General features: G+C 39.5%; 2 protein-coding genes across 3 annotated transcripts in view; one reads left to right on the top strand and one right to left on the bottom strand.

The window, feature by feature from the left end:
- LOC126370037 (diacylglycerol kinase theta) overlaps window positions 1–8,047 on the top strand; it is a 52,398-nt gene extending 44,351 nt beyond the window's left edge. The window contains exons 17-19 of the mRNA XM_050014668.1: window positions 2,965–3,121; window positions 3,812–3,919; window positions 7,885–8,047. Coding sequence (XP_049870625.1) covers window positions 2,965–3,121; window positions 3,812–3,919; window positions 7,885–7,938 — 319 coding nt within the window. The 3' untranslated portion in view covers window positions 7,939–8,047. The remainder of the gene's footprint in view (window positions 1–2,964; window positions 3,122–3,811; window positions 3,920–7,884) is intronic.
- Window positions 8,048–8,597: 550 nt separating this feature from the next.
- Window positions 8,598–23,959, bottom strand: LOC126370071 (F-box only protein 9). 2 transcript variants are annotated; one of them, XM_050014723.1, is made up of 10 exons: window positions 23,793–23,959; window positions 23,091–23,307; window positions 19,147–19,444; window positions 18,500–18,648; window positions 17,795–17,958; window positions 17,136–17,330; window positions 16,678–16,816; window positions 16,320–16,436; window positions 15,578–15,781; window positions 8,598–13,877 (listed from the first exon to the last, which is right to left on the bottom strand). In XM_050014723.1, the coding sequence occupies exons 2-9, from the start codon at window positions 23,241–23,243 to the stop codon at window positions 15,584–15,586; spliced, it is 1,413 nt and encodes a 470-aa protein (XP_049870680.1). In that variant the 5' UTR covers window positions 23,244–23,307; window positions 23,793–23,959; the 3' UTR covers window positions 8,598–13,877; window positions 15,578–15,583. The 2 variants fall into 2 exon arrangements, with proteins under 2 accessions (XP_049870680.1, XP_049870681.1); XM_050014724.1 differs by having other exon boundaries at window positions 23,091–23,231.
- Window positions 23,960–24,971: the final 1,012 nt, after the last annotated feature.

Below are 24,971 nucleotides of genomic sequence, written 5' to 3'. Positions count from 1 at the left end.
ATACAGACCCCCATACAGTGCTAACTTCACAGTTTTTGAATCAGTGATGGAAAATGTACTAAAGGTCATATCTAAAAGTAATAAAGCCATTATAGTGTGTGGAGATTTTAACGTTGATTTATATGAAGTAGATTCAATTACAACTAGATTTCTAAGTTTGTTTACATCTTTTAACCTTGTTAATATATTTATGGAGCCAACTAGAATTACAGAAACAACTGCCTCATGTTTAGATAACGTTTTTTGCAATTGTGACTTTCAAGACAACAGTATCCTTAACTGTTTTAAGTCAGATCACAGTGGGCAGCTGGTCAGTTTTCCAGTACTTAAAAATGTTCAGAAAATTAAATTTCGTACACGACCCATCACTGATACTCGGATAGAGAAATATCGAAATAGTCTTATAAGTAACTTACCTTGTCCAAACTTTGATACAGACAATCCTGACGATTTTTACAGGGATTTCTTTACTATTATCCATAAAGAATTTGAAAATAATTTTCCTCAAAAGGTAGTTACCAACAGTCAATCATTCAAGTTCAGTGACTGGGCTACCGTAGGCATTCGCAAAAGTAGAAATACTCTTTATTCTTTATATGAGGAAAAAACGTATACACACACTGATAGTTTTAAAAGCTACGTCAAAAATTATTCTAAAATATTTCGAAGAGTGTGTTATACAGCCAAACAGATGCATATTAGTAGTAAAATAAAGACCGCGGATAATAAAATAAAGGCAGTTTGGCAAGTAATAAATAGCGAAACAAAGGCTTCGAAACCGCGTGAATTAGAATATAATATAGAATCGAGCACTGGGTTAGTTAAACAAGATAAAGATGTAGCTGAAGTTTTTGATAAATTCTTTACGAACATCCCTGTAAAAACTACAGAATCTCTCAGGTCCTCTCCTGTTCAAGCTGATATATTGTTGAAAAGTAATGTTACTGCTTGCACTGAATTATTTGATTTTAAACGCGTTGATCCGAGTAGTATTGTTAAAGTATTCAAACAGCTGAAACTTAAAACCTCGAAAGATTTATGGGGATTGTCTGTCAAATTGATGAGCTCTGTTATTGATATCTTAGCACCATATCTAGCTTACATTTTTAATATGAGTGTTGAAAATAGCACTTTTCCAAATTTAATGAAAATCAGTAAAGTTATACTTTTTAAATCGGGCACAAAATCAGACCCCACGAATTATAGACCGGTTTCTATTCTACCAGTACTTAGTAAAATTTTCGAGAAAATTATTCTCGACCAACTGCTATGTCATTTTAATTTAAATAACTTACTTCACAGCCAGCAGTTTGGTTTTACTAAGGGTCGGTCTACAACAGACGCGAGTGTCACATTTATTCGACACATTTTCGATGCTTGGGAGAAGTCGCAGAATGCCGTAGGAGTATTCTGTGACTTGTCTAAGGCATTCGACTGCGTGGATCACGAGACCTTGCTTTTGAAATTGAGGCACTATGGATTAAATAATGGAGCTCTCAGTTTGTTAAATTCATATCTAGGTGATAGGATACAAAAGGTACAAATCAATAGTACGACTTCTTCGGGCTCTCATGTTCAAATGGGAGTTCCTCAAGGATCCATTTTGGGGCCGTTCCTTTTTTTAGTGTACATAAATGATTTACCTTATGTAGTACAGAACCAAGCTGACATTGTACTGTTCGCGGATGATACTTCTCTTATATTTAAAATCGATAGAAAGTTAGAGGAACTTGACGAAGCAAACAGCGCTGTGTCGCAGGTTCTAAGCTGGTTTACAGTAAATAACCTAGTTCTAAATGCTAAGAAAACGAAGTGTATTAAATTTGTTCTACCAAACGTAAAGAAAGTAAATAATAACATTAAAATTAACGACGAGAAACTAGTTTTTGTTGAACACACCGTTTTCTTAGGAATTACTGTAGATTCAAAACTTCAATGGGGCCCACATATTGTATCACTAGCGGGCAAGCTAAGTTCAGCAGCATATGCCGTCAGAAGAATCCGACAACTCACAGATGTACCCACTGCTAGACTTGTCTACTTCAGCTACTTCCACAGCATAATGTCTTACGGTATTTTATTGTGGGGTCGAGCCGCTGATGTAGAAACTATTTTCATTATTCAAAAAAGGGCAGTTCGCGCTATTTATAATCTGCGTTGTCGGGACTCTTTAAGGGAGCTGTTTAAAGAAATAAATATACTGACGGTCGCAAGTCAATATATTTATGAAAACATTATGTATGTGCGTAAAAATGTATCTCTCCTTCCGAGAAACTGTGAAAGGCATACTTACAATACAAGGAATAAAAATAAAATTGTTGTTCAAAATTCTAGATTAAGTAAATTAAATTCATCTTTTTTTGGGGTTATGTATACGTTTTTACAATAAAATACCAGATAATATTTTAAATTTGTCAGAGAACAAATTTAAAGCTCACGTGAAGCTTACTTTATGTAAAAAAGCCTATTATAAGATTAATGATTACCTAAATGATAAAAATGTCTGGTATTGAATGTGTTCCTCTAGTTATTAAATAACTTGTAATGTACCCTCATTGATTTAAAAGATGTGTTGCTGTTGCAGTTTCTTGTCATTTCTTCTCCTCAGCCATAACACCTTGCGAAATGACGTAAATTCAAAAATGTTACATTGACCTTCAACAAGTTTATCCATGATAATTACGTTGAATAAATGATTCTGATTCTGATTCTGATCCCATTTAAACGCGGTAAGAACCCGTTATTATGTGCTTTAATTATGATAATAACCGCGTAAACTTAAAACAATGTATAAAATCTTCTTCAATAATGACTAAACCTCATTCCCCTTGCAATGATGAATTGAAGTTCAGTTTTACTGTTATTAAAAGGCCACAAAGACGCATTTCTGCGATGCTTGTACGGAAAAGATAGCTTCCTATTTTCAATGCATTTTCCCTCGCAATAAAAACACTTGTGTCACAGCTGGGGTTCCGGCGCGAACCCGTGGGGCCCCGAGAAGGACGACCAGTTCAACAAGCCCAACCACTGGGACGGCATGCTGGAGGTCGTGGGGGTCACCGGCGTCGTCCACCTCGGCCAGATACAGTCCGGGCTGCGGGGCGCTATGAGAATAGCTCAGGTGAGTTCAGCAAGCTTAGGCACTATGAGAATAGCTCAAGTTAGCGACAAGCCCAATCACTGGGGCGGCATGCTGAAGGTTGTGGGGGTCACCGGCGTCGTCCACCTCGACCAGATACATTCGGGGCTGCGGGGCGCTATGAGAATAGCTCAGGTTAGTTCAACAATCTGGAGGAGGATTGATGGAGGTTAGAGGGTGTTTGTTACCCACCAGCGTCATCCACCTCGGACAGATAAAGTTCGGGCTTCCGAGCTGCGTTTTGTTTATTCATAAAGGTATCTAGGCAATACACTATCTTCAGCGAAAAAATATCCATACAGCCCCCGTGGTTCAGTGATTCCGCGTTAGGCCCACAATCCGGAAGTCCCGGGTCCGAATCCCGGTGGGGACAAATCACAAAAATCACTTTGTGATCCCTAGTTCGGTTAGGACATTACAGGCTGATCACCTGATTGTCCAAAAGTAAGATGATCCATGCTTCGGAAAGCAAACAGTTGGTCCCGGTTACTTACTTACTGATGTATGTACGTAGTCGTTATAACCATGACATCAGTGTTGATGAGGTTGGTAATCCACCTCATAACCCAACCGATAGAAGAAGTATCAAAAAAAAATTAACCAGTTATGGTGATCCGTAGAGCTGCTTACATGAACAGAACTAATGACGTAACACGCTAACGACTGTTATAGGGTGGACACATCAAGATCAACCTCAAGAGCGAAATTCCAGTTCAGGTGGACGGGGAGCCGTGGGTGGCCGCGCCGAGTGAGGTCGTCGTGCTCAAATCTGCACTTAAGGTACGCATCATTATGTCATTATTTTGCCTTTACCCAATGTTTTAGGGCAATTTTGTTTGGAGACATTTACAGTGCTGGATAGCAATAGAAACACTTACTGGCCACGATTCCTGCAGACTCCTAACTTTATTTTAAGTTATACCTGTCATTTTCTTATCCACCGAAAAGGAAAGGGACGGATGATTGACAACTGTTAATTTTAAAATGACTGGAAATAATAACCCGGACGAATAAATAGCATATGCAACCCGTTTGACGTGTGCTGTCAACTTAATTATGTCGGGTTATTGGCCAATATAAAATTATGGAAGGCTTTTTTAAATTTCTGCCTAAAATTGCCATGTGTTCCATAAATTTTATGTCTGTCGATTACCCGTCCCTTTCTTTTTCAGCGGATAAGAAAATGACAGGTATAATTTAAAATAAAATTAGATGGTGCGTACAGGAATCAGCACCACTGTAAGACAATTAGGAACGCTGCAAAATAACTTCTCCCATCATGTCTTTTTTAGAAATTTCTTATTATTGGAAGCCAATGTTTGCTTTTAAAATAATGCTGCCATATTCGTCTTAGGGCACAGTAAATATCATGGTATTAGTGACATCGTAACGAATACTAAGAGGGATGATTCAAACCATGATTTGATTTTCAAGTGGAATTTTCCGCCGCAATAGTATGGAACGGAAAATAATTAAAAAACACAACACTTCTGTGATAATACTACTGCTCTCAGGTGGGGAGGTGCTCGTCGTAATCAAACAATTCAGCAATTCTCTTGAATAATGTTATATTTTCATAAACAATGTTAACTCTCCAACTCTTCATAACAGATTACCGCAACCGAACAAAATTCCACGTCACCGCCTTTTAAAAAGGCGGGAAAGCGTTCCCATTTGAAAAAGAAGAAATCAAAATAAAAAACAAATGAAATAATATGCCAGTTCCAAATTAAAAATAATAAAGTCGTGACACAGATTCACGACTTTATTCCGTCTGTTATTAAGTTATATAATCTAATAATAATTAAATAAACATTACGAACCCTAACACTTCCATGAATGTGAATTATCCCGTTGTTTTCGATACGATGTCGCTACTCCTGTATAATCTTACTAACTCAGGGACAGTTAGGGATGCAACTGATTATAGAGAACCAGTTCAATGAGTCCTTTCAGCACCATATATTGATGGTAAGAGCAGATGTTATGCCAAAACTTCACAAATGAGCCTTTAAGCTTTACCACGTCTTACGCCAAGGCAGGCAGCAGCACACACAGCTATCACATTATTTTTAAAAGGAAATTAATACTACAATTATTATTATTTTTCAACAAAATTGCTCTAAATCCTCATACCAACATAATATGTGCATGTTTTAAAATGTCTATGAAAGGTTATTGCAAATTCATATGTAAAAGAAAACATTTAAAGGGCAAAATACTTAAGCGAAGAGCTTTTTAGCTTTAGCAAGCTAACTTAAGTTTCAGTTGCTTAGATAAGCTTTTGATAAGTACCTTGTACGGATGAATTCAAACTCTGTGTGTCTGTCTTCATGTCTGTGTGTCTGATAGATAGATAAAATACTTTATTCAGCACAATGGACACAAAATACAGAGATAAGGACAACAGGTACAGAAAAGCACAACAGGCGGCCTTATTGCTGTATATTACACATGATTTGTAGTTAGTTAAATCAAAGTGCTTACAACCAAATTATGATGACTTTGAATATGTCCTTTTGTGCTATTTTAGATTAGAGTAACAGAGTTTGTTTGATTGCATAATATCACCTATATTGCACACAGGAAATCACAATTCGTCAATATACAAAGACGCGGCACAAATTAAGAGTATTTACTTTTTTAAGCGTTTTCGTTATTTTGAGTATGGAAACCAATCAAAAGCATTCTATTATCTTTGGAACGGCGAACTTCGATCATATAATTAGTAGATACACTAATGCCGCCTAAAATGGCACCATCAAAGCAAAGTCATAAAGAGCAATGTGCCTTGCTTCGATCTCGTCAAATAGAATGTTACTCGTCATTCTTTGTAACTAATGTGTGCTTTCTTTTCCAATACATTTGTTTACGGATATGGATTGTTCCATTTAAAAAAATTGTAAGCATCATATTTTATTAGCTCATAATGTGCCTTAACCAGAAAGTAATATGTAACGAACCTAACACGGATTTCATTCCATAGTTATCTCACTTACTGAAGGTTTAAATTAGATTATGGAACATCTTACATCGTGTCCTGCGTGCCCGAACACCTGCACGCAGGAGGATCTGATGAGCGCTGCAGATAGCGCCATACTTAAAACACATAATAACGGGTTCTTACCGCGTTTAAATGGGGATATGGAGAGTCAGTGGAGTATGGGGGGTGTGGGAGTCTCATATCCCCATTTAAACGCGGTAAGAACCCGTTATTATGTGTTTTAATTATGATAATAACCGCGTAAACTTAAAACAAAGCGCCATACTTGTTACAAAACTTGGGCCGATACTATTTAGTTTGCCATCGACACGATAAGAAGAATTAGATTAAACCGAACAACACTAGAACTTATTCAAAATATTTATGATCGAAGATTGCGAGCATCAAAGAGGATATAATTCACTATGGCTTGCGCAATGAAGCATAAACAAGCAGTAACCTTTCATAAACACCTAGACTAGAACCAAATTCAAAATTCCGCCCCGACACCGACCACGCACCTACGATCACGGCCCTTTTTCACTGCCACCTCTCCACATTACAACAACAATAAACTGGCTTAAAGGCCTTTGCAACCAGGCCAGAAAAAAAGACCCTAAGATTTATAAGGAAAATATCATTATTATCATAATCTCAAGCAATGGAAATCTTCTACTGGACACGTCTGTTCAACAGACAAGTCTTACTAGACAAACATCTCTATGTACTCTTGTCTATAAATCTACAAGTTTACACGCGTTCTGATTTTGAAAAATCATACCTCCGTAACTCCCGTTTTTAATCCGGGTTAATTCAACACTGATGATTAAGTGACCCATTGCCATCAGCTAAAATAAAAGTATTAACAAGATCTTCAGACTATCCGACATGTGGTCTAAGACTGTGCTTATCGCAAGCTGCATGCAAAAAGCACCATCTGCTGAAAGACGACACAAAACCAGACAGGTTTTCAGCGCTTTGAATTGAATCTTCTATTTTAAAACTCTTCGATATTTTCTTAAAACTTCTGCACCAATATTTCGCATCGTACAATGCAAAACGCATTCTTCTATTCAGCCGACATGTACTCATTGCTGAGTACTGCTTCTTCTCTCGCAAGCTACCTCCATACACGGTCAGACTTGGTCAATCAACCCAATAACCTGTAACGTCTTCGTATATGTACCCTTGTCTATAAATAAATCGTCATTTACCATCAGGTGAGATTCAGGTCAAATGCTTGCCTTCCTGTTTCTTCTCTGAAGCATCAGCTAGAACCATCTGAGTGGTGGTCACCACGAAGGGTTTTGATTCCCAAGTCCCAATCACAAAATTCACTTCATACTCCTAGTTGAATCAACCAAACCAAACACCCTCCGACTGCTATAAAACCCGTTTACACGTAATGAACCTTTGACCCTAGCGAACAATCAATAGCATAGAGATAGACGTGTCAGTGAAAATGTGGCTTACAACCCGTGTCCCGCGCGAATTGGAACTACCATTGCAATATACGGACTCCGTCTCCTCAACCTAGCCGATTAGACTCATATAGGCTAAGTAGTCGCATAGAGGACGAACTATTGAAGAAATAAACCGAGAAATGGGAGAAATGCATCGTAAAGACAGATGTGTATGGACATGATGGTGTACTCGCGAGTGTAATCGGCCGGGTGAGGAGGGAGTAGTGTAGCGTGTGGCGCGGGGCGTGCGTCGCGGACGGCGGGTGCGGTGTCGCGGCTGAGTGTGTGTGTGTGTACAGGCGACGATGCTGAAGAAAACCAAGCGCGGCGCCGCGGGCTCGGCCAACCCGTGACTCGCGCCTCACGCCCCGCACGCCTCGCCCGCAGGCCACCATGCTGAAGAAGCGCGGCAAGGTGCGGCGCCGCAACACCGAGCCGAGCGTGGCGCGCGAGCCCGCGGGCCCGCCCACGCCCGGCGCCCCGCCCCCCGGCGCTGCGCCCCCCGGCCCCCCCGGCCCCCCGGGGCTCCCCGGCGAGCCTCCGCGCGATGACACCTGAATCTGGCTCAGCGAGCGCCTCATCTAACGCCCGCGCCCGCCTCGGGCTCAAGGCCGGCGCGCGCGTTCGGTGCTCGCTGTTTTTCGCAAATTATTCCAATTTAATTTTTTTGTAGTCTTAGAATTTCAAAAAATATAATATTTTATGTAAATAATTATTAAACAAAACTAATATATATATAATAACTTATAATAAATTTATTCATAGAAGTTTAGTCGTTTTATTTTTAGTAAACATATTTATTTCTTGGAATGGTGTAAAATAAAAACTGGAATATGGTAACAATGTGTTTTCTTTGTCGATCCAATAAATATGTTATTCGATATCTAGTCGTACTGCAGCCGATTAGAGGGGACGACACATCCATTCTAGAGACATAAGAGGTTTTATAATAGATCCACCTACCAGTGTAACGGAGACGCATCGCGCCGATGACGCATCGAGTAAAACTCAGTTTTGTACAATTAGAATTTATTAAATCTTCCAAGACTTATGACTAGTTTCACAAAGCGATTACTACAGATCTGCCGCCGAATAATTGTCATTAAAACATGTAAGAATTCATCGCGTCGAAACATTGTGTAAACTACATTACGACGGTGCGGACGACTATTATAAAATATGCTTCCCGCGAGTATAGTTGCAGGAAAAAGTGTTATCGAAATTGTCATTCGACGGCTTTTGATGCAATAATGGGAGTGTGTGCAGTGACGTGTGACGTGGCACTGCACGAGCGGGCAAAGAGCCTTTAGGCTGCATTTGTTACAACGTCAACAGTAACAACGATCTACCTACTCTTCACAACTCACTGTGAAGGGTGCCGTCGCTAAACTACTTACAATTATCACCTTATTACACATATATTAACATGAGCGGGTATTGTTATGCTATAAACCTGTAAAGATAGTAATAGAAAAATGTACTATAATTAATTCGAGGTTTCAATTGTGACAGTATATCTAGAGCAATGGTCATTACACATAATGTTATATAGACGAGTAATTCAAATTGTGTCAATACATTAAAGTTACAGCCCATACTCGGAGTATAAGGGACTATTTACATTCATACGCACTGGGTCGAAACGCCGCAGAAGATATATATATTACATCCTTTGATTAGGGTAGTTTCCAACTAGTCAAATCAGTTACTTTTTACTAAACGTCAAAACACGAACTTAGTATGGAATTTGCGTGAAAAAGCAACATGTGACGTCATAGAAAAACGTGACAAAATGTCGCACTTATTATTACATTTTTCATTATGAAAATTCATAAATAAGTTAAATAGAGAAAATTAAACTTTTTTGTCATCTTTAGATCTGTCTTTATTTATTAATCAGAATTTCATAATTTATCTTTGACCTAGGAAACTACCCAATTTTCGGCTCGTACTGTACCGAGAATGTAATGGTATATTCTCTACTATAAAAAAAACATTTTTAATATAATTATAGCCCCTATGATTTAAAGATGGATGGGGAGGGTAGTTCGTATAAATGCGAACTCCCTGTACCAGACATGCAGGATCATTATGACACTAAATCACCCTTGGTATGTTTGGACATTTGATGTCCATAACGGCTGAAACGAGCTAAAAATAAAATTAAATAAAGACAAGGTCAATACCAAATGTGAGCTAGTATCAAAATTACGCCGCAAATCTGTTAATCTGTTTCGAATAAATCATACTTTTTCGCATTTATACATATTGCCTATACAAATATGGCGTTCTACACGACATGGGGGTTAAAAAGGCCACATTGCAGCAATTCATCCAACAAAGCAATATTGCAATTTGACATTTGCGCATAAAAAAGTAAGTGCGCAATGTGAATTAATGTCAAATAGCATTATTGCTATTTAGGTGACTTGCTTCGATGTTGCCTTCTGAGCCCCTCTGTTCTCAGTATAATATGACTTTTATATTTATGTATGTATAGAAAAAAAATTCGAATAAAAAATAATAAATGAAGTCTCCATTTAAGACGACAGCTTTGTATAGATAAATGCGAATAAATATGGTTTGTATTTTAGTCAAATCTGGGATCAAAGTTACCAGTGTCTACTGTCTTGTCATCGATGCATAGAACTGTATTTCTATATTATATACAGATGTAGTTTATATAATATTCTTTTCAATCAGTACCTGATATATTGCAACACTATATACCCTTCCACTTCAGTTATAAAATGTTTATATATACTTTATTTAGGTATTTAGTTTAGACTTAATGTTAAATAAAAAATGTCTAGCTGTAAATACGTAAAAATAAATTACTTTCATTATTTTCACTTTTTCATTGACCTGTCGTGTTTGTAAGCGGGAAGTATGCCACCACAGTTATTTGTAAAATAACTTAGAATCTCTTTGCTAACCAATAAAATTTAAAATTACCATAGCTAAAAAACTAAATTCATAAGTTCACCATTTTCTACCCATTTTTGCCAGAATGTACCTAAATAAAATAGATAGCTTTTATGTAAATGTTTGTACTTTATCAGTTACAAGACGATAGAGTTGTCAAGTAAGAGTAAAAACTAGATATCAAAAAATATTTCTTCGATTAATATATTTTTTTAGCTAAAGCCTAGTAATTCACGACGCTTATTATGCGTTTGAAAATTATGAGAAGTCATTTGAGACGCGACAGAGTAATAGTATCTTTTCTTCTTACTGAGTCTATTTCAAGATGTTTTAAAAACAAATCGGCCCTATCAAATATTAGGAAACGTGTCATAACCAGTAGTGTGCCGTTCACGGGAATGTTACTAGGGTAAGAATGTTCCCGTTGATAAAACTCAATACAGACAATGGCTGCTTTTCTCTTTCAAATTGTTCTTTCTTGTACTCTGGTCTTTTCTGCCTAACAGTTAGGTAACAAAGCTCTTTATACATAAGTTTTGCGCCATTTTACTACTGGAAACATTACCAAAGTCGTAACAACACACAAAAAAAAAATAAGTTCAATCGTCACCCCCATAGCGTTATACCGTTTTCACAAACCTCCGGTTCCGTTTACCTAACTTGAAGATACGTAAGTATTCCACAGCACAAATATATCACAACTCGATGTAAACTCATCTATAGCGCCAATAAGTAGATTTGCAGGATTTCATAAGAACTAGCATTGTAGAATCAAGTTGTCAATGGGGTTAAAAATGCCACATCGAAGTAACTCATCTAAAAAGCAATATTGCTTTTGACATGTGTTGGCATTGCGCACTTACTATTCATCATCGTAAATCTTTACATCTTAATCAGATGTTTTATACAGCGTTTCTGTGGCAACATCTTGTATGGCTGAAAAGTCCAATACGGGAGCGGCAATAGCGTCCATGGCATTTCAATTGAGGGTCGTTAGATGGTGTGGACAGTGAAGCGACCCTCTCATATTTTTATGTACGCAAATATTCAATCGCAATATTACTTTTCAGATGAATTGTAAGTAGGTTCACTTCACAAAAATAACCAATGTCTGTTCTTTGAACCGTTCCTTGTATACTACTGGCAAGGAAATTTAAAATCTAAAATTAGTGCTGTACTTATAAACCCCAACCTTTAAATCGATATTCTCTCTCTTTCTCTCCCTCTCTTCCTAAGCCTTGTCCCGCTTATACAGGCTCGGCTCTCCTTACCCTACTCCTATAGGTTGGTTGGTTTTGGGCCAGTTTGGCGTCCAGGTCTAATCGTTCCAGGTTCATTTATTACGATACGATATTCTTTCTAGATATCAAAAATAAAATAATGTCTCCTTTGAAGTAAGTACTAAATCTCACAAATTAACTCAAATTATATACGAAAATATTTCAAAGAAACATTTGAATTTTGTAACCACGTGAAGACGCAACGTTTCGTTTTTCTTTTTCTCGGAATATTTGAACATTCTTTATAATAAAATATTTATTCTTAATCGAAACTGTAACAGACCCGAATTCCTATAGTAAGTACTAATATTTTCATAATGTAATTTGGTTCCTTTGTCTTTCACGAGTGACAAGGATCTTTTGGCACGTGACCACGCAATAGAACTACTACACATTGGAAATATGTGTGAGTTTATGTAGATAGATAAGAAATAGTCGATCTAATCTCGACTGATACATCTCTATGCTAATGAACGTCACAACACTATCTGACTAACGGCTAGCTGGCTATTGTAAAATGTTATCTTTATTGAAATATAAGCAAAGGTTGGTTAGGGCTGGCAGAGGAAGACCTAAAACGACTTACATTGACCAAATTGGAGATGTCCTTAGAAAAGATTCATCAAGATCTACTCTGAACCGGCGGCGTGCGTGTATGAAACGGTTGATGGAAGAAGTATGTCAGGATCGAAGCAAATGGAATTCCATACTCTCTGCTTATTCCGATGGGAAATAGGCGTGACTTTATGCATGTAGGTATTGAAATATACACTTCTTTTGTCGTGTGGGTTGTAAGGTGGATTACCAACCTCAACAACCCTGGTGTCAGGGTTACTATTGAGCCGCCAAAGGCCCCTGACATGGTTCGATAACGACTACTAACTTACATCAGAAAGTAGTAACCGGGACCAACGGATTAACGTGCCTTCCGAAGGGTCATCTTACTTTCGGACAATCAGGTGATCAGCCTGTAATGTCCTAACCAAACTAGGGATCACAAAGTGATTTTTGTGATGTGTCCCCACCGACGAACTCGGTACCGCCGGATCGTGAGCCCAACGCTCAAACCACTGGACCACTGAGGCCGTGTGTAGACACTAATTGTACTGAACTGCTTGTTCTGTCTAATAGTATATTATAATATGTTGTTTTTCACCATAAGGCGAGGAAATGGAGAATGTATGGAGATGGTTCCCAGTGCCACGAGATCCTTGTCAACCTATAGGTATTACGGAAGTGAGTTTACGTATAATATTGAAAATATTATGGTGCTTATTCCTGTACACACCATCCAATTTTATTTTAAATTATACCTGTCATTTTCTTATCCGCTGAAAAATAAAGGGACGGGTAATCGACTGGCATAAAATTTATGGAACACACTTCAATTTTAGCCAACAATTTAAAACACCCTTCCAAAATATTGGGCCAATAACCCGCACATGTCAAACGGGTTGCATATGAGCGAGATGACTATTTTATTCGGCCGGGTTATTCATTCCTTTTTAAAATTAGTAGTTATCAATCATCCGTAACGGCCTCCGTGGCCCAGTGAGCATTGGGCTCACGATCCGGAGGTCCGGGTTCGAATCCCGGTGGAGACATAATCACAAAAAAACACTTTGTGATCCCTAGTTTGGTTAGTAAGATGATCCGTGCTTCGGAAGGCACGTTAAGCCGTTGGTCGCGGTTACTACTTACTGATTTAAGTAAGTTGTGACATGAGCCATGTCAGGGGCCTTTAGCGGTTCAATAATAACCCGGGGGTTGATGAGGTTGATAATTCACCTGACAACCCACACGGTAGAAGAAGAATCATTCGTCCCTTTCCATTACGGCTGATAAGAAAATGACGGGTATAATTTAAAATAAAATTAGGGTGTGTCTGCAGGAATCGGGGCCAATATATAATTTAAGCTCAAAAAAACTTAAAGTAGCCACAACACTGGTTTGCTTTCGCATTAAAGTTAACGTCAAACCTACGAGAGTATATGAGTGGTACATTTAAGAATACAAATAGTCTACATACTCTATCGAAGCTTTCCTATTACTCCATTCGGAGTGCACCATCCATCAGTCCTTCGTTCCTGAAAAAAAATAATTAAAAGTAATAGGCTAGTTTCCAACTAATCAAATCAGTTACTTTTTACTAAACGTCAAATCACAAATTTACTATGGAATTTGTGTGAAAACGCACGCTGTGACGTCATAGAAAAAATCAAAATAAATCAGTGTTGCCCTCTGGGTAAATTTTCACTGAACCCTGGCCTTTTTTGGTGAACTGCGGCACCCATATACCTTTATGTTTTCCAACTAAATATTAATGTTATGTGTGTATATTTTAATGTTGTAAATGTATATATGTGTCGTAGATTTTACCTAAATAAACTTTTTTATTATTATTATTATTATTTATTTATAGAAAAACATCATAAAATGTCGGACTTATTAGTAATAATACTTACGTTTTTCTTGATTAAATAAAATTCATAAATACGTTAAATAGAAAAAAGTGAAGAAATAGGAAATAGATTTGGTATAACTTTGTTGAATATAATAGTAATAGGTAATTATTAGGGAGCGGGAAAATAAAATGCGTCGTTCGTCGTTACTCCATTTTTTCTATATATTTGGCGTATGATAGGAAAATAATAAATTTATGATAGGAAAATTGTAAAGTAGTAACCAAAAGAACCAACAGATGGCGCTGGTAACAAACGCCAAATATATAGAAAAAATGGAGTAACGACGAACAACCCATTTTATTTTCCCGCTCCCTAATTATATGGACGTAGCTAGCTAGCTAAACTAAATTGTTACAATAGGTTTGCGCTAGATGGCGCTTGTCTGTGACAAAAAGAAAACTTTTTGCGTTAGTTCTAGATCTGTCTTTATTTAGTAATCAGAATTTCATAATTTATCTTGAACCTATTACACGACCCAATTGTAAAAGTAATACAGGATGTCAGTGACGTCGTAACGAGAACTTTGAGGGATGATTCAGATCATGATCCTGAGTTGATATCAAGTCGAATTTTCCGTCGCAAAAGTATGGAACAGAAAATAATTTAAAAAGACACAGAAATTCTATGCTTTTAAAGAAAGAAAGAAAGAAAGAAAGAAAGAAAGAAAGAAAGAAAGAAAGAAAGAAAGAAAGAAAGAAAGAAAGAAAGAAAGAAAGAAACATTTATTACTGTTCTGGGAGCAAATAAAAAACATAGAAAACGTTCAGCTGCTTGTCTTCCCGGGCATATCGTAAAAACCGACAGAGGGATTGTGTCCTCTAACATGATGGACTAATGTTATGGGCGATAGGCTGATCCCATATCACCATAAGGTTCATCATATCCAGCTTACGACATCGTATCAACAGTCGCTGCAAGTTGTCTTTGATTACTTGTGGCTCTGCCCACCCCATTAGGGATTACGGGCGTGAGTTTATGTATGTATGTACACAGAAATTCCAATTTATATTCGTTAATTCGTTACGGTGTCACTAACACCCATACCTACTTGTGTGGCTACCTTTAAGTACTTGTACGGGGTGTTAGTGACATCGTAACGAATACTGAGAGGGATGATTCAGCTCATTATTCTGAGTTAATATTAAGTGGAATTTTCCATCGTACAAAACGTAAAATTAACGTGGGAGGGAGCGAGAAAGTAAACAATGAAGTCTTCATAACCCACTATTACATTATCTTCTTGCCGGATAAGTTTAAGTCCCATGCAATAGGCGAGCCTATTGCAATTCAGAATTGAGTTATTTGAGCGTGTGGCAGCTTACCAAAGTCTAAGAATGCGAGTGCGTGTGCGGCAGCGGCGCGTGCGCCTCGGCGGTGTAGGCGCGCACGCGGCTGAAGGCGAAGGGCGGGTACTTGGCCGGGGACAGCTCGAACTGCGACCACTGCTCGCGCCGCGTGCTCACCGAGTAGCGCGACCACAGCAGCTGGAAGTTGCGCCGGGCCCGCACCGAGCGCAGCTCCAGCTCCTGAACGACAACATTGTTACGTGCTGATGAAAAAAATCGTATACAAACTAACTTCTCAAATATTACCAAAAGAAACATCTAGAGTCATCTATAGTGTCTGCTTACCCCGGTGGGCAATGGGCGTGAGTTTATGTATGTATGAGTAAACATCTAGAGCGACTAGTCAATTATCCGAATCCCCTCGCATCAGTGCTTATAGACCTCGTAAATGTGGTGAAACGACTGAAGAGAAGCCATATTGTATAAAGTGGGAGACTGTGACACTGGTCACCTGCTCCTGACACGTCACTTATACACTCAACGAAACCAAGAAAAAATAACATACTAACAACTTTGCATATTTTTTTTTGTTGTATTCTTATTTGTTCTTTTTAATACGTACCTATTTGTCTTTTGACATAAAATTTAAATTTAGAAAATATTTTCATACATTTTTTCTTCCCGCTTATTTGTATTTGGAAAAAGGCTCATTCCGTAGGTGTAGTATATAAACACATTATTTTCTTCGACACTAAAAAGTAAAGGTAAATGTTCTTACGAGATGGAAGTTCTGCGTCTGGTCGTGCGTCTCGTTCTCCTTGCGGCGCGGGCGGAACCGCGTGTTCTGCGCTTGTGTCTTCTTATCCGCACTTTGCTTCTTTATCACTATCGCCACCTAATATAAAAAGAAACAAATAAAGTCAACCAAAGAGGTTGTCGAAAGTATTGTTTATCTTGTTAGTATACGTGTGTGCTCCATGAGTTCGTTGAACGCTAAAAGCGCGCCGGGCACTATGAGCACAACGGGCACTATGAGCACACCGGGCACTTGAGCAAGCCGGGCACTATAAGCGGACCGGGCACTTGAGCAAGCCGGGCACTATACGCTGCACCTCCCTCATTATGTGTATACACACCTTGTCCCCCACAAGCCGCCAATGCCCCGCGAGCACGCCGGGCACACTGCGCGCGGCGGCGCGGACCCTCAGCGCCGACACGCAGGCCGCCGGCTCCTCCTCCGTCGTCCACATCAGCACCACGCCCTCGGGGAAGAATCTGCAGGTAAATATAAGACATGAGCCATGTCAGGCGCCTTTGGCGGCCCAATAATACAAACCAGCGGGCTTAGCACCGTAAGCGCGCGACTCTTTCTCGCCTCGACATACGTCACCCGTCACTCTCTCACAGTACTGCACAGAAAGAGACAGATGATCTTTGTCGCGGCGAGAAAGATCATCTGTCTCTTTATATACCAATTATGCAACTAATTAAACAGCTCTAAATTGGATTTGGTGACCAAGTTCGTTCAGGAATATCAGTATCAGAACTCAGTTAACCTAACCCCTCAGCGAAGATACGCAGCTGAAAGTGTTACCTGAGATAGCGGTAGTAGTCGATGATGTACCAAGGTCGGTAGAAGTGGTCCTGGAATGAGTTCTCCCCGTAGCGCAAGTAGGTGGTCTTGCTGATGTAACAGCCGTGGACGTGGAGTCGTGGCCGCTGGATAAACATCTGACGCCAGGAGTCGAAGCCGTGCGCACGCGGAGACCCGCAATCTATGCCCCATGTCCTAGGAAAAGTAAGAGTATTGGTGAAACAACTTGAATTTTCAGCCTCCATGATCTAGTGGTTAGACCGTTAGGCTCACGATTGGAGGTCCAGATTCGATTCTCAATGGGGGCATTGTCGAAATCACTTTGTGAGACTGTCGTTTGTTTGGTAAGGACATCCCAGGCTGAATCACCTGATTGTCCGAAAAAGTAAAGAACTTCGGAAGGGAAGTAAACCCGTTGGTCCCGGGGTACTAGCCTAAACACCTCCTCCAACCCGCGCTGGAGCAACGTATTGGTGTATACTCCATACCCGCTCCAGTTGACTGAGGTGAGGCCTGTACCCAGCCGTGGGGTATAGACTGTTTATGTTATGTAAGTTGAATTTGAATTAAGAAGGAATCCGTGGAATAGGAGCAGGAGAGTTAGCATCGTCAAATCATCTCAATACATGCGTATCTTAGCAATATAAGACTCCACTCACTTGACACACAACGAGCGCCACAGGTCAGGCTCACGGGCAGCTACATACAGCCCCCGGCAGACGGCCGCCACTCGCTCCAGCGACATCGCGTCCAGCTCCGATGACACCACCCAGCGTAGGATCAGCAGGATCACTTCATACGGTAACCACGAGATGTGGGCACCCTGGACAGAAAACAAAAGGTTTCAGAAAAGTTAGGTATACTCTAAACCAGTGTTTCTTAGCCGGTGTCCCTACCCAAGAACCACTGCTCTAACCAATAACTGTTTAACTAGACTCATGAGAATGGAAGTGAGGTTTTGTAAGCCAGGGATGTACTGTAGATTGTACAATTTTTATGAATAGTGCAGTCAGGATTTTTGTCCCGAACGCTTCTAGAATGGACTACTGTCCGGACTTTGACACGACGGACACGACTTTGTCAGGAAGGCTGGTGAACTGATAACTCTTCCGTAAGGTCTTTCCGGCACAAATCAGAAGGTAACTAACAGCCAGGTTTGGTAAAGATATAGCCACAAATCGACGGGTTTTACCTTACTCTCAGGGCTCCTACACCTGCTTTGTAATGTACCTCGATGAGTTTTTACACCAGGTACATGATTGCTGTCGATCTAAACCAGCACATCGAAACGTCTACTTAAACCAGCATGACAGATGACTGGTTACCCTCGAGGCGACGGATCCCCAAAAGGGGAGGAACCTTACCTTGTTGGGCAGCACACATTCGCACAGCCTGTTGCGACGTGCCACTACACGCTGCAAGCGCGTCACCAGCTGCTCGCCCTCCTCTGCGTCAGAATCGTCGCTCAGCGGCGCCACCTCTGCTACCTCTTGTTCTTCCGGCTCCGATTCCTCTGCACAGAATGAAATTAAAGGTTTTGTTACGTTTTCACTAACACAGTTGGCTCGACCGAGACGGCGATATGGCTCGCCACCTCACGTTGGTCTAACAGAAAGCTCGGTAAGGTGTGGATTTTTAGTTCGTCTTGCGATGGATGTTACCCCAATTGGAATATAGTCGTGAGCTCATGTTATGTTGTTGATTAGGTAGTTTTCGTTTTAGTTATCGCGGTAAGGTCCATTAAATCCGCCCCTGGATGTGCCCATCTTCAAGGTGCAGCACTTTTGGCGGGTACAGACAGGCAGTAATTTTCATGTTTATAAAATTGTTATTCAATTGACCATCAGTTGGCCTCGTCAATGCCTTCGGGCAAGTCTGGGGCCAAGATCAAACCCATCAAAGGTAAAAAAAATATTCTGTTTCGATACGGCACCAGAGTGCCGCCTAGCTGTCCCTTGCCAATGGATAAGAGACACGACAAAACACAGTCCGATCTAGTCAAAAATATTACCTTCAGGAGAATCAGCCCTAAGATCGGAGCTCTCATACAGCCGCGTCTCGACGTCGGGCAAGATCTGCATGGCTCGCTTATAATGCTGGATGGCCTCATACAACTTGCCAGCTCGCTCGAACTCCACGCCGCGCAGGAACAGCTGCTTGGCTCGCTCCTCCTCAGATTGTGGCTCTTCGATCGGCTTTGGAGGGTCGAGCTTCGGAGGCTCGCGCTTGGGAGACGGTGCAGGGGTGCTCTCAAGCTCCCGTTGCCATTGCTGACGGAACGCTCGCAGCTCGTCTTCATTGTCTTTATCCTTTGGGAATTGAATGCATTTCTTAGTGCAGATACAGCTGCGCGTCCTCTTGCGAGGAATCGGATAGGACGATCCGTAACGTGGTGGAATTTGTTTCACTCCCCTCGGATTGATTAAGGGAGCTGTACTCAAGCAGTAAGACGCATATTGGCTATTTATGGAATGTTACGACTCTTATGACCTAAGACAAAGAGTTACCGATCTAGTGAACGCAGTTCTCTAGGAACAAATACAAAGCAAGAAGCCCTGTCGAAGTGACTTCGCTTCAGTGGATGCGCATCCACTTCTTTAGACTTATTGGCTGGTAATCATCGAGTTACTTTAAAGTTATATCCGCTATAGTCCTGTGGTTCACTTTTGTACCGGGTGAGAGCCCTCCGCGCTCCCCAGTTGTCCAGCCAAGTAGTTAATGCCATTTGCGGCAAATCTACAATAGATCACGTAAAAAAATGTGGTTCACTGACTTGCTTTTCAAACGGGGAGCGCCGGTTGGAACCCTGGTATCGCACCGCCAGTGGTGCACTAATTGTAGGGAGCGCTGGTAATTGTAATAAAACCCCACACAAACAATTGAATGAACTGTATTACTTAGGATATTAAATTAAATTACAAGATCCAAACATTGAGATGCGTTGGCTTGCTCGCGCTAGAGATGAGACTGACCATAAATGGTAGACTATTAGGTATGTCCCATACACTAATGCGTTTTTTTTTAAGTGCGTTTTCACTAACACCGTTGGCTCTACCATTATAGACGGTGATACGGCTCACATTCTATTGCGTTGGTCTAACAGAAAGTTCGGTGAGATCACTTAGTTCATCTTGCGATGGATGTACCTCTAGCTACCGCAATTGGGATATGGGTGAGTTTACGTATGTACAAACAAAGAGCAAAAGTTCAGTCACTGAGCGAATTATTTGTAAACAGTGGTGAAATTACGAACCACTAGTTGTCATAATGATAAAAATTGGTTTTTGTAGGTGTTTTAGGTCTATTAGGTACAGAAACGACATATAACCTGCAACCAGTTAATTTACTACTTTGCAAGGAACTGATTGGACTTTTGCAGGTTATCGTACATGATATTCACTTTTGAGGAGCTCGGTAAACGCGTTCGGTCTGCGATTGTTGAATTTAAGCAACTTTCGCAAAGGCCGGTCATAGGATGGGTGACCACAAAAAAAAAAGTTTTTCACCTCGAGCTCCTCCGTGCTTCGGAAGGCACATTAAGCCGTTGGTCCCGGCTGCATTGGCAGTCGTTAATAACCACCAATCCGCACTGGGCCCGCGTGGAGATTTAAGGCCCGATCTCCCTATCCATCTATAGGAAAGGCCCGTGCCCCAGCAGTGGGGACGTTAATGGGCTGATGATGATGATATTCACTTTAAAGTTACGCCGCTCGGCTATTGCAATGCCCCTATGGGTGCAACCAATCAAGTTTGTTTGTAGTGTATAGATACTTGAACAATTCGTAATATCGTCACGTCGCTGATGTCGCGAATTGATGACCTTATATATTTGTCAATAAGACACAAATCACTTTAGCAAAAAAAAATAGATACGTCAGTAACAAAGTCGGTCACGATATATCGTTTAAAGGAAGAATATCAGACACAAATCAATCTAGGCAAACATACTCTGTGGTCTAGACGACTGTGTCAACTGCGTAGCTGCTAGGACAGACACAGTGTAGCAATTATGCTACGCCGTAACGTTTGCAGTGTTGTTGTGTTCGTACGGCGCTACAGCGCACGCTAGAGCGCCCACCTGTCGCCCAGTAAATACCAAACCCACGCATTCGACGGAGCGCAGCGATCGATTGCCGATATCTTTTGTTTTTTTTTCTCGTGACTCATTTTGCTCTAGTGACGTGCTCTGGCAGATTCTCTTAGCGAAGATGCCAGACCACTCTATAAATTGGTAAAATTAGATATTGGAATTTTATATAATAGCTACTGAATAACCTGTCAATTTAAAAAAAAATTATTATATCAATAAGTTTCTAAGTAACAAAATTCCTATTCATTGTTTAATTACGAGGACGACATGGTGTTTATTCTTGTACCAAATCCATTATTAAATAAAAGATTTTTAAAAAAATAGATTCGCCTCAATTGGCTACTTGGCCGGACTAAAACTTGAGCATTGGGAAAGGCCTATGTCCAGAAGTGGACGATTTCCAGCTGACAATGATGACTTGGCCGGATGATCGCCTTCAATTACGAATTGCGTATCAAATGCTCAAGCCGTGTTGAGGACGACATGGTCTTTATTCTTGTACCAAATCCTTTATTAAATAAAAGATTTAAAAAAATTAGATTCGCCTCAATTGGCTACTAGGCCAGACCAAAACTTGAGCATTGGGAAAGGCCTATGTCCAGTAGTGGACAATTGATCGCCTTCAATTACGAATTGCGTATCAAATGCTCAAGCCTTTCTAGGATGCTTGCACAATGAAACAAAGAGAACCTTACCAAAACTGCTTTAGACATAGTCTTCCAAAAATCGATTAACTTGATTAACAATTATTTTTTTATGTATTTTTTTCCCAGCATAATTTTTACATCATGTTTTCTTTCACATAAAAATGGCAATAATTCACAAATGTGTACTAAAGGAACAAAATATCAAGTTACATACTAACTTTCTTGTATCAAAACAATGCAGTTGTGTAGAAAAATATAACATGCATAAATCAATATTGTTAGATTATGTACTCTTTTATCTATTTTCCAAATAAATAATGCTATTGTCTAACAGTTTGCCCCTACCCCACAAGATGTATCCACGAAATTCCCTTCATTCACTACATGATTTTACATTTGTTTATCAAAGGTTCTGGGAGTCTTCAAGGCTAGAGTGAATAGGCATTTGCTAGGTAAGCATAATAAAATAAAATAAACTGCCTATATACGTCCCACTGCTGGGCACAGGCCTCCCCTCAATCAACCGGAGGGGGTACGGAGCATACTCCACCACGCTGCTCCAATGCGGGTTGGTGGAGGTGTTTTTACGGCTAATAGCCGGGACCAACGGCTTAACGTGCCCTCCGAAGCACGGAATCATCTTACTTTTTCGGACAATCAGGTGATTCAAGCCTGAAAAGTCCTTACCAAACAAAGGACAGTCTCACAAAGTAATTTCGACAATGTCCCCATCGGGAATCGAACCCGGACCTCCAGATCGTGAGCCTAACGCTCTAACCTCTAGACCACGGAGGCTGTTAGCATAATCCACCCTAGATCACATCGTGACTTACCATCAGGTGAGATTGTAATAAAAGATATTTTGCTTATTTACACAAGACCTAAATAGTACATATTAAAAGAGTGCCCAGCCGATGGTAAAAATAGATTCTATGTAGAAATATTAGGGACATGATCAATGCATTGGAAGGCATGTTAAGCCATTGGTCCAACTTACTGGTGTAAGTAAGAAGTTGTTGCATGAGTCAAGTCAGGGCCTTTGTTGGCCTAATAACAACCATGACCCTAAGGGTGATGAGGTTGGTAATACACCCCACAACCCACACTATAAGAAAAAGAGGTATATTTCCTCATGTATTGAGCCATCACACCATTTTGAACAATATAAATATCCCAAAAGTAGTTAAACAACTAAATAATTATGAGGTAAATACTAACTTGTGCATTGTCTTGTAAAGTCAAATTTATGAAGACTTCTTCAAGTGGTTCATTGGAGTGAGACGACGAAGAGTCCTCTGGGTCCTCTCCCTCGCAGTCACTGCCGGCACCTCCAGCGCTAGCTCCCGCGGCCGTAGACTCCTGGGTGCACATCCGGTATTCCCATTTTCACTCCACTTTCTTACATTTATCGTAACAACGAATTCCAATGACTTTTCTAAACAGATTTTTTAAAAGCACAAGATTTTATAATTGACTAAATATAATGGTATAAGAGGGTATAAGTAAAATATATTTAATAATAAATACGGCTTTGCTCGTTACAAGGTCATTTACATCAAATATTCCTAATTTCAGGAAAAGTGATATTTTTATTCTTATGAATAAAAATATCACTTTATCTTATGATATTGTCGAATAAATCTATTCACTTCTCTCCACACTTCCACAATATGAAAAGGTAATAAACTTAAAAGTGATATTAAATTTATCCATCAATACATAACAAATTATTTTAATTATATCCCACTGTGCTGGGTACTGGCCTGCCCTCAATCCACCGGAAGGGGTATGTAGCAAGGGTATTTTGTCTATATTACAATAATATAACAGAATCCGAAGACCGAATCTAAATAAACCGCCTGATAAACTGATAAAAAAATCCCAAGAGACAAACATATTGTAGTAGTTAAAGTTGCTTACCATTTTTAGGAAACCAAGAACTATAGCTTCGAACTTCAAAACTAGATTATGCTGCAGCTGGAGATATTCCTCTCACACTAACTTTCAGCCACACTTTCCTATAAGACTTTCAGAAAAAAACCATCGCAAGAAAAATCACAACACAAATCGCAATTCGCGTTCGCAAATCGGAGAAAATTTTGACATATTTTTTTTTATTTCGAGTTTGGATTCATGATTTTAGAGCTTTGAATGGAATGATCTTCAATCACTTTTAAAACGACACGTCAATTTTTCGTCAATATCCTTAACGTAATGATTACATTCTCTTTGCGATATCCTTTCGACTGTCTTGTAATGATAAAAGCTCAGGATAAAAGGTATTTTAGTCCAATGAGGAACTATCCAGGCTACGTTCTCAAAAAAATAAATAGATGGCGCTGTACAAAGTTACCTTCGTTTAACCTTCAAATTTCGTGAATTACAGACTATTATCATTATCGATAATAGATGCATCCTTTAAATCTTTGTTTTTGAGTATAAATGATGACCGTTTTGTTATTTATCGTGCATATTGGTATATTTATAGCATTGCGTCACACACGTGATATGCCATTTAACGTGGTGATTAACTATATTGTCTTTGTGATCAGCACCCATATTAAATAACATCAATTACGACGGCAGTACTTTTTATTAGAATAATGAATTATTATCAAATGATCGTTATATTTATGTGAATTACATTACTTTCTTCTTTAGTCATAAGCATATAACTTTGAACGACAACCCAAAAATATATTTCGAGAATTGCATACAATAGCGACACAGACATGTATATGTCACCGTAAAATTGTAAATAACGTTAGATTATAATCTATCGATTTGAATCTCGCGAGATTGTGAACTGTCGAATAATTATGAATCGTATCATATTGCTTACAATTTAACGTATTATTTTTCGGTAGATTTTAATTTATCGAAGTGAAACCGTCAAATTGTGATACGAAACGCACCTCGCGTGCTATACCATAGAGTTACAAAACTATTAGAGTGAGCATAATGTTAATTTGGGATTCTCTTAAAATGCATAAATGTTTTTGTCATAATTTTAATTATCATAATCCTTTTTGCATAACCTTTTTTAGCATAATAGTTTTACTTTCCCATAATAACATCTAGGAATACTGGTTTGTTAGG

Source organism: Pectinophora gossypiella, chromosome 10, assembly GCF_024362695.1.
Source record: "Pectinophora gossypiella chromosome 10, ilPecGoss1.1, whole genome shotgun sequence".
Classification (NCBI taxonomy): domain Eukaryota; kingdom Metazoa; phylum Arthropoda; class Insecta; order Lepidoptera; family Gelechiidae; genus Pectinophora; species Pectinophora gossypiella.
This window is presented reverse-complemented; position numbering and strand designations above follow the sequence as displayed.